We start from the raw sequence: 10,537 nt of genomic DNA, 5'->3' as shown, positions 1-10,537 counted from the left end.
ATATTATCTACGTTATATTACTGAAGTACGGGAATCAGTATGTGCGCTACGTCAGAATTAAATTTGTGTCGTCGCTTAATAGTTAGTCTGCAGCAGGCGCGCCCATACCAGATTGAGAGAGTGTTTACATTGCGGCGTACTGGTCCTTATAGAATTTGAACGTCGTATTATCGTTGCAAATGATCGCAGTGGAAGAGATGAAGAAGTGTAGGTATGTTTATTCCTCCTTATATTATGCGATGTCAGATGATTTGCTCAGAGCTGAGACAAGTGGACGATGCGAAGTGCGAGGGCAGGCCATGGCCATGCCAGACTTGTATATCGAGCTATGGCAGATCACTGGTGTGTATCTTACATCGCTGGATTTATGATTAATTGTGGAAATTTGTTAAATAGTTTTTTGTTTTTGGTTGTTTTTTTTTGTGTTTTTGGTTGTTGTTTTTTTGTGCAGTAGGAAAAAGCTATGCCTGGCATATAATTTAGCGAGGTAACCCTTCTGCACAGAAGATCATGGCACTAACCCTTCTCGAGCATGCGCAGTAGGAAAAAGCCATGCCTGACATAGAATTTAGCGAGGTAACCCTCGTCATTACATGAAAACACAAAGAAATAAACTAACTCCCATACCCCAACATTACAGTAGGCTAACAGACAGTGAAACACAACTTGTCAACAATAAGATAAAAAAAAAAAGCAAAACTAAACACTGAGAACATTCCATTAATACGATTACATTCAAAGCTTATTATTAAGTGTAAAACATAACACTTTTTTCTTCTTGAAATGAAGACTTACTACCCTGAGTTAGTGCATCACTCTGCAAGAACATTTGAAAGTTAATGTACTTATTTACTAACTAACACGCACTACGGCTGAAATGAAAATTTAATTGCTTTCTGGGTAATATAATTATTCTGAAATAATTTAATACCTTGTTGGTAAATCGTGGTATCTTGTTTAGAAAATTGTACTAAACGGTAAAAGAAGCAATAATTTCTCTACTCCTTGAGAAATATATGACAAAATCTTTTGATTTCTTAAATTACTTTATTGGGAGAAATTAATTTTTTCGAAAAACCCTTAAAATTTGCTTCATTTTATTAATTTCACCGTATAAAAAATGAAAGAAAATAGTACAAATGACTAAATAGGAGACATATTTCAAGCCCTATAAAATTTGTAAAATCCAGGGGCTTTAAGGTGGCCCCCATGCAGCCCTCTCCCTCATAAAGTGGCACCCCCGTGACTTCAATTCGTGTAAAAATTAATTCTAATTGAAAAATTGAAAAGTTTTGACAACAAAATATTTGAAACAGGTCTGGATCCGCCCCTGGTTTCAGCTTTCAAAAAGCGGAGCATTCTCTTGCAACATGCCATCAATCAATGACTACCAGTCTAGAACATCAGTTAACATTACATTACCGTATAGCTGTTTTTTCCGCGGGTCTAAAATTTGGCGATTTGCTGACTCAAAGGTATACTAATAATTTTAGTGGAATAAATTTTGGCGGACGGAATAGTCATCTATCTTGTAAATACTGAAGTCGCCATTGGGTGCATAGTTGGCGAGTGAAACTTTGGCGGAAAGCTATCTAACCGCTAAAGTAACCCAAATTTATCACCCCGCGGAAAAACTGCTATACCGTAATGTGTCCTTGACCTTTGACTTAGAATCTTTACAATCTCTATATAGGTGGCTGACAGATAAATTTGCTGATTATTATATTTCCATCTTAATTACAACATTGTATCTTCTGAATAAAGAAAAAAAGAACAATAGACAATTTTCCTCCTCCCGTCTGCAGTGTACATGGATCCACTAAATATATGCGGTTAAGAGATTAGATAGTCACAGTGCGTTTTACTCTATCTGTGATAACCAAGTTTACACAGTTTTATAGGGTTATTGAATTTTTATTGGTGAATATTGGCACGAGTTGGCTGTTGACAGCCAACGAATGCCAATATTCACCTATATAAGTTCAATAACCCTTTTATTATATAGCTAAAGTATTTAGTTGTTAAATTATATCCCTTTTCACTCAAACTACTCCAAAATAGACGAGAATTCATCAATATTGGCATCTAAGGTGAAGGTGTGCAATAACAGCATGCGTTTCTTAACTGTTCAATATTTAACCCGTCATTAATGTATGAAGCAAACTGATTTTGTAAATGGGGACATCATAATTTATGTTTAGTAAAACATTTTGCTTAAGTAAATATCAAATAGATCTACCGGCTCTGTCAGATTCAGAGGACCGTCGTCTGCCATTTTGGCTTGTTTACGTCGTTACGGTAACGTCAATATTAAACGCTCATACTCGGAATGTTTCGGGCGCATACACTTTACGCAATGCAAAGTTAGCGTTCAATAATTCCAATGTTATTTATTACAATTGTTTTGATTGGACAAAATTAAAGCTGAACAAGAGTTTATACATCAATATATCCGAAAACGTGATGTATTCATACACGCCTGAAAACAAATAACATAGTGCGGGGGAACTATTTAAATTTTGCAATTGTTAATCAAGTGAATGAATTGGAATTATAAGAATCAAACATTCTTTTTAAAGAATTTATCGATGTGTAAACTCCGGACATTTTACTCACAAACTTAACAAAAGTGTTTCGCACTTTTATTCAGTTTGTGAGTAAAATGTCCGGAGTTTACACATCGATAAATTCTTCAAAAAGAATGTTTAATCCTATAATAAATTCTCAGGATATTGAACGCTAACATTCTCTAGATTTTACGCAGATTTCATAATAGACTATTTATTAGCTAATTATAATAAATCAATTTATTAATCTACATAGTTTCAAATGTATGTATGATTATGATATGGCAAAAATTGGCAGTGTGCTGTGCAATAAAAAATGAGAAAAAAGAAAATAATATTACGTTACAAAAATGAGACTCACATATCATATGAATAATCACGAAAAATAATTGCACATAAAATTACACAAAGTCAGTATATATACAACTAACTGACCTTGATCAGTCTTTACTTATAAACTAAAGATTATCACCACTCTATGTACCAATGTAAGTAACATTTATAAGTCACATTACTGCATATAGTATAAACTTACCCCAAATAGGGCCAAACATGCAAAATATGCAAGTCTAGTACTCAACAGATACAGGGCCACACACTTGTATACAACCTAGCAAGAAATAAATTACCATTGTAACCACAAACTGAAGATCAAGCACACCTTTGCACATAAGTTTAAACATATTTAAATATATCCTAACTGATCAATTACACATCTTAGTAAATGACATAATGCGGGAATGTTAAATAAACAAACATGACTGCACAGGGAATGTTCTCTTTTTTTCTAACTGAAGCATCAAAAATAATTTATTTCATCAAAAGTAACATTACAACCTTAAATCACCATATAGTATTTTCAATTGTAGTAATGCACAATAAAGATATAAACTCACAATGTTGGAAACAACTTACAGGGCTATCAGCGCTCGTCACAACAATTCACCATCAAATGTCGTGCAAATCTCTTTCAATTATACAAATACAAATATTTATTGGCACAAACACAATTACAATAACTGGCAAAGGCCCATTGAACATCAATACATAATGTTTACATAATTTTTATGTAGTTGAAAGTAATTGACTTCTGTATTCAAAACAATCTCTAATGAATTTCACAGTAATTCTTAAGACTTTATGTATATCACTGTTAAAATATATTTGTAACATGTATCTTTCATTGTGTTAACAATACTACATTTTTCAATAAAAGTGTATAACATGATTCAAATAATAATCTATGTATTCCGGAATGGTATCATTCTGTGTATTTATTCTATGTGTACTTTTATTGGTAACAGTGTGCACTCTAGACCTACATTATGTGTTGCATTTCGGCATAATTTACCTTAAATTCATAAAGGTCAATTATCTATATGGTAAATCAAAGTTTATGACCACATGTTTATGGTATTTATTTGTGGAAAATGCAGTTAAAACATGGCTTTGCAATTGGTGATGAATGTTTTAAAATTAGATATCCACATAAGTTATTTTCATTGTCAAAATGATATTAAATTACCTACAGCTTTGCGACAACAGACGATAGAAATGTTTCTCTTTTGTTCTAAAAATAACAAATTGGGTACAGGTGTGTAGTTTACTTTTTACTCGGTTTTGGATTGCATGTTTATAAAATGATTCATTTTCTTTATTCAAGCATTAAATGCTCATTGTTTTCCGTCTGCTGTACTGACAAGTCTCCCATCGGATTTAAGGATCGGGCAACTAAAAGAATGGAGAAAAATAATTTACCAAAGGTAAGTATAAATAAGAATACATGTATTATCTTGAGAAAATTTTCATGTTTTAATTCTTCATTGTTATATGTGTCATTATACCGCACTTTCTAAAGAGAGTTCGGGTATATTGTTGTTTCCTTGGTTCGTCCGTCTGTCACACTTTCTTCTTTCTCAAAATCCCCCCTTTGTACAGTAACCAATTGATATTTTGGAATATGATAGGTGGTGTCCTGTAGATGTGCAGTAAGGCTCGGAATTTTCAAATTTGCAATGGGGGTAAAACAAACGTTTTATCCCTAATAAAACCTGGTTTCCAGAACTCCTCATACATTTATGCAATAGTCAAATCACCTTTTCGAATATGATTGGTGGTGTCCTGTAGATGTGCAACAAGGTTGTATTTTCATTTTCACCTTGGTGCCCAAATGGGGATCGAAAAACTTCCCAGAACTCTTACGCAGTAGCCAAAACATCCTTTGAAAGATGATTGGTGGTGTCCTGTAGATATGCAACCAGTTTTCGGAATTTTTTATGAGGGTAAAAAATTGTCGTGGTTTTTTTTTTTTTTTTTTTGGGAGGGGGGTTGTTGGTTGTGAAAGATGATTGGTGGTGTCCTTTAGATGTGCAAAAAGTTTTCGGAATTTCTTTTTCACCTTGAGAAACAAATGGAGTAGGAAAACGACGAAGACAAACCTGGTGTTCAGTGCAATGTGTCATGTGCAACAGAATACATCAAAAAAATTGCTTTATGGGTTTGAATCTCAATCATTTTAAAAATATTCAAACAATAAAAAAAATGATTGGGGTTTGATATGATCCCGGGACACTTGCCCATCAGAATGATCAATGCATCTTGATATGTGCAACAAAATATATGATTAGGGGTCAGAACCTCAATTAATTTGAATATATTTCAACAATTATGAAATAGGGTTTGGGATGACACCAGAGCCAATTCCCAACAGAATAATCAACGCATCTTGACATATGCCGCAAAGATATGTATGGTATATGATCTGATATAGAATAACTATTGTGGCTTCTTCCCTAATTACACAAGTCTGACAGAGAGTATACTTGCGCGTATTCTTGTCTTATGACAGCATCTAGTTATAGTGCTATTCATCATTTTACGTTTGCTGTAAAATCAATTTCCAAGAGGTAATATTTACATTTCCAATGTCTTTACCTAAAGAACACGAGCAAAAGGTGTATGAATCTTGTTTTATTTTGTATATTTACATTTTACTTTCATCCCAGCCAGTAAAGTAGTCGTACTATATCTATCAAAATTCATACGTACGTCGTTCACATTCTATCATTTCAATTGGTAAAGATATCGAAAGTAAAAACAGTGGAAATGTAGATATGAGGGTATGAACAGCAACGCTTCACGCCAGCATACTTTTTATAAAGTGCTAACGCGCTTCATGATGGTGTAAAGCGTTGCAATTCATGAAACTATAATTCATTTCTTGATTATAGTACGAAAAAGGAAAGCCACAATTCATGTGTTTCCTTTTTTGAGGAGGGGGGAGGTTAAAGCATCAAACTAAAGAAATTTTAATCAATCTTCAGAAAAACCGACAGACCACGGCCTTTCAAAAGACACTAACAGCGGACAAGTACACCACAACTCTTGGTTCCTACTGTGAGTGGGACCGAGATGTTAACCTTGCACCACCTGATTTTGTTGAGGAGCCGCCGGAAAACGATAAACACATATACAACTACTACGATGCCCTACAGTATTCTCTGTACGAAACAAACTACCCGGAAACGGAAGACAGAACGATGAATCCTAGAACGTCGCCGCCCGATACCGGGATTTCCATTGTCATTTTATCGTCCCCTGTAGAATGTATGGCCATCTTGCTGGACGGAGGTCGAAGATGTCCCGGGGATATGCTTCTTGTGATGTCAAAGTCATGGTTAACAGTATCTCCAAGTAACCATGACCCAACGTTGAACACCCTGTATGTTCACAAAGCCATAACATTTGATACAGGAGGGAGAACGTTCATTGACGTGTTTGATCCACCCAGACGAGTTACATACTTCGTGAACTTTTTCACACGTGCAATTACAGATGGTCAGACTGGGGATGGAGAGGGGTTAGAGGTCAACCTTGACTGTCCGATGTCCAGCTCGCAAAAGCTCGTGAAGCGAACTGATGACACGTTGTGGACGCGGGTCCTAATGGCTGAAGCAGGTGTCGCTTACCCAGAAACTCTGGCCTTTGGCTATAAAATTCCATACGAGTACAACGTACCAAATGATGCCAAAATTAAAATGATTAAGTTGGTGTCCAAGGAGGGGATAGACAATGTTGTGGAGGAGGAAATTCTGTCATACATAAACAGCCTTGACGGAAGTGTAGATCGGGTAAAACTGATTTTCTTGATACTGAAACAATTAAATTTCAACAAACGCACTAAAGTAAATCAAATTATTAAATGTTGATGTAAAGGTGTAAATAAGTAATTGAACACAATCTTTTCTTTCAAAATGTGAATGACAATTCTGGTTATTTGTTTGTATGTTGTTTAACGTCCCATTCGAGAAGTTTTCAGTCCTGAAGAGACGTCATCACCTGTAGGTATAGACTTGGCATTAATAGATTTTAACCTATGTGCCCCAGATAGTAGCAGTGAGAGCTTCTTATCGTGTCAATCCCTACCATGACACGGAACGTCTAATTTTAGGGGTTATATCCGAAAGAAACCTGGCTTTCGCGTCCATTGGTTTTGGCGAAGGAACAGTTACTACCTATGTTAAATGTCTTAATGGTGTGAAGCGGCGCTGGAATAAAGAATCGAATCGAGACTTCCGGTTGGGAAGTGAGCGCTCTAACTTCCAGGCCATTGCGATCGTTCAGATGAAATCTATTTTGTATATAAATTTTGTTTACAAAGTAATGAAGTATATTTCTTCCCATACATACTAGATTGTAGTCAAACCATCCGGAATAAGATGGCATGGCAGTATGGGTGTATCGTATCACAGCAGAATGGATTCCAAGAGTATTTGTGACGCTGCTATTCAGGTTATGCAGACTTTAGATCCTGGAGACGGTGTTTTAGTTGAAGTCTTCTGTGACTCGTCTGAAGAAGGTAGGGCTCAGAGCCAGTTACTGAAAATGGCAATATAGAAGTTACATATTATAAAGTTTTTAAATATGAATTCTTCACCTTTAGATAACGAAATGAAGGATTTTTCCTTTCGTCTTCGCGCCAATGTGTGTCGTGGTCCAAACAATAAACCAGTGACAACCACCCTTATTTGTGGAGTCGGAAGAAAAAAGTATCCAATCAATGGCGCCAACACAGAACCACAGTCATTAGAAACTACTTTGATTCAGTGGGGCCTTGAACAAGAAAGTGAACAGATAATCGAAACTGTTAAGAAAGGATCACAGAATCTCCTCAGAAGCATAATCAACCATGAAAATGCGCTAACGGTGGCCGAAAAAGGAGGCATCGAAGCACAAACAGACGTTATAGGTTAGCTATGAATTCCATAGTACCTGCATGTACGTGTAAACAAGAATTAAACTACGATATTCTGCATCTATTTAAGTATGTTTTCTCTTTAAACAGGAATTGACTATATCCTAAGTAAAAGAGGTGGAAAATACGTCCCCTTTGGAATAGGAGTCAACTCTCATGATTGCACCATCAATTGTCAGCTTTACGAGTATCTGAATCCGTATTTGGCTGGAGAGTCCGTGGGACCACTGGTGGAAACGATGATTGAAAGATCTCAAAAGTTCATGTTGCAGGGTAAAACCATTCTTGTCCTCAACCTGTGCTTAAACAGCAAGAGATATATACTGAAGGCTGCAGAAAAGGACAAAATAAAGGTTTACATACTTTCATTTTGAGTCTCTCTCTCTCTCTCTCTCTCTCTCTCTCTCTCTCTCTCTCTCTCTCTCTCTCGTTTTTGTGCTTCAGCTATTTTACAGTTGTGTACAGATTCGATTTCATTCTGAAACCCAATTAACATTGTTTCCTTTTTATAGATTGTTCTTGTTGACACATTTCCAAAAGAGTTGGCTCCTATCGTCAGCCAATATATTAGGTATGAGTTTTCAGACCACCGTAAGGATGAAGTACATGCTGAGAACATAATACAAATTCTTCAACAGCAACAAATTAGCATTGATGGGTGCTGTACCTTCTGGGAAGACTGCGGGCCTCTAGCTGCCCTGATCAACGAGAGAATGTGTCTTACAGGTGCTGGAGTGGAAAGTGCCAAGATTGCCAAGAAGAAATCCAAAACACACCAAACATTGTCCTGTCGAACGGGGGATATTCCTCATTTTCCTAGAACGTATTTGTATACGGAAAAATGTGTGCATGTGAATGAAGTTGTCAATCTTCCATCGGCTGTTGCGGAAGTAGATCTTCCTTGCATGTTGAAGCTGGAGTATGGCTCTAGTGCAGTAGGGGTGAAGCTCTGTTGTGACCTTGCCGAATGTATCCAACATTTCAACGACCTTAGAGACAAACTTACCTGTGAATCTGATTATCCAGGAATTGGACTCGGACACGGTAACAGCATGATGGTCATGAAATATATTAAAGGGACAGAGCATGATGTAGATTTAGTCATCTACAAACGAAAACTCGTTGTAGCCTACGTATCCGACAACGGCCCTACTCGATCGGGATCTTTCACGGAAACCGCTGCATGCATGCCCTCATGTCTCCGTCCAGATAAGCTTAGTCAGCTCATTACGGCAGCTTACCAATGCTGCACGGAGATCGGATTGAAAAATGGCGTCTTTAATGTCGAAATGAAAATGACACCAACTGGACCAAAACTCATTGAAATCAATGCTCGAATGGGAGGCTTCTACAACAGGCACTGGATCTTAAAGTGTTATGGGGTTGATATGGTCAGGTATGCTTTCATGATAGCAAGTGGCATAAAGCCTGCAACCCCCACGGTACAGCCCTCATGTCATATCATGGGCGTGATGTGTGTACCATCCGTACACACCGAAGTCTTTAGAAGCGAAGAATTTATGGACAAGGTGGAGGCTTTCAGGAGTCAAAGCGACGTCATTTATACTCTGATTGAAGATGATTTGAGTCATGCAACTTCTGATGCGGAAGAGCCACTTTGCAACATCGCAGTTTGCGCTGAAAGTAGAAGTTCAGCGAAAGAAAAGCTATTGCAACTTTGTAACACTCTGAAAGTTACAAGCACAAAATACGATGTAGAACACTATTTGTCAGATTTCAGGTGACGTTTACAGTTTTCGTTGTAGTTCGTTTGTAACTTTTAATTTTATAATTGGTTTAGCAACATCCTTTATTCTTCAACGCCTTGCTTGTTACGTAAAGCATAGTTATGATAGGAGAGCTTGAAGTTTTTGTTATGGCGTCGTGCGGTAGCTCGAAAGTCATATAGCGATCGAACGGCCTCAAATTCTTTATGCAACCGCAGCTGATGTTCTGTCAATCCTTCCGCCAAAAAAGTAGTTACTTTTACAGAAGAAATAAAATACATGACATGACAATATTGATACAAACCACAAGGAATTCATATAAATGTAGAAATCTTACATTATTTTAGTCCATGAACAACATCATCTCTCTTTATATATATGAAACACAGCATGGAAATTGTAGCGGATGAAGATATTGGCCTCTGTAGGTAACGGAAATGGCCGAGTTCAGAAGGCGCGAAAGTAAATACGTATCAAATGATATCTGCAGTTTGAGAAATAGGAAAAATCATTCATAAAAAAAATGTTACAATTATCTGAAAGATATGAAAAATTGCAAAAAGTAGTTAAAAATTATTATTCAGTTTCAATATCAATGCGGACTATATTTCGTGAATTCACGTGATGTCTGAGAAGGCGTGGGTTTGTAGAAGAAAGATTATGGAGTGGAATTACGTCAACTTGATTTATTCCTTGAGTGTAGCATTGAAAAGATATTGGAAGAATGACTAAATTTCCCACGAACAGTATGTGAGTCAATTAACTCTTAATATTGATAAGGCGACAAACTTAATTATCATATAGAGACAAAAGCTAGAGAGTCCCAGATTAGAATAACAAAATACGGAATGAGCTGTCAGAGTCAATTATGTGCAGGTGTTTTTAATCTATCAAATAATGTTGATGAACATTCAGGAATTTGATTGAACTTTTATAGATATTAATGAAAATTTACTCTTACCATATTCCTCTTGATATAAAACTCGCCC

General features: G+C 36.4%; 1 protein-coding gene across 7 annotated transcripts in view; it reads left to right on the top strand.

Moving 5' to 3' along the window:
- LOC125673609 (carnosine synthase 1-like) overlaps positions 1 to 10,537 on the top strand; it is a 30,898-nt gene extending 20,361 nt beyond the window's left edge. For 4 of the 7 annotated variants that reach the window (XM_056160279.1, XM_056160278.1, XM_056160282.1 and 1 more), the window contains 6 exons: positions 4,231 to 4,330; positions 5,891 to 6,697; positions 7,260 to 7,425; positions 7,510 to 7,815; positions 7,912 to 8,174; positions 8,334 to 10,537. In XM_056160279.1, coding sequence (XP_056016254.1) covers positions 4,307 to 4,330; positions 5,891 to 6,697; positions 7,260 to 7,425; positions 7,510 to 7,815; positions 7,912 to 8,174; positions 8,334 to 9,566 — 2,799 coding nt within the window. In that variant the 5' untranslated portion in view covers positions 4,231 to 4,306 and the 3' untranslated portion in view covers positions 9,567 to 10,537. Of the gene's footprint in view, positions 1 to 28; positions 212 to 456; positions 577 to 791; positions 901 to 4,230; positions 4,331 to 5,890; positions 6,698 to 7,259; positions 7,426 to 7,509; positions 7,816 to 7,911; positions 8,175 to 8,333 lie in introns of those variants that run through there. The other 3 variants (XM_056160277.1, XM_056160280.1, XM_056160281.1) reach the window with 3 other exon arrangements.

This window comes from Ostrea edulis, chromosome 3 (assembly GCF_947568905.1).
Source record: "Ostrea edulis chromosome 3, xbOstEdul1.1, whole genome shotgun sequence".
Classification (NCBI taxonomy): domain Eukaryota; kingdom Metazoa; phylum Mollusca; class Bivalvia; order Ostreida; family Ostreidae; genus Ostrea; species Ostrea edulis.
This window is presented reverse-complemented; position numbering and strand designations above follow the sequence as displayed.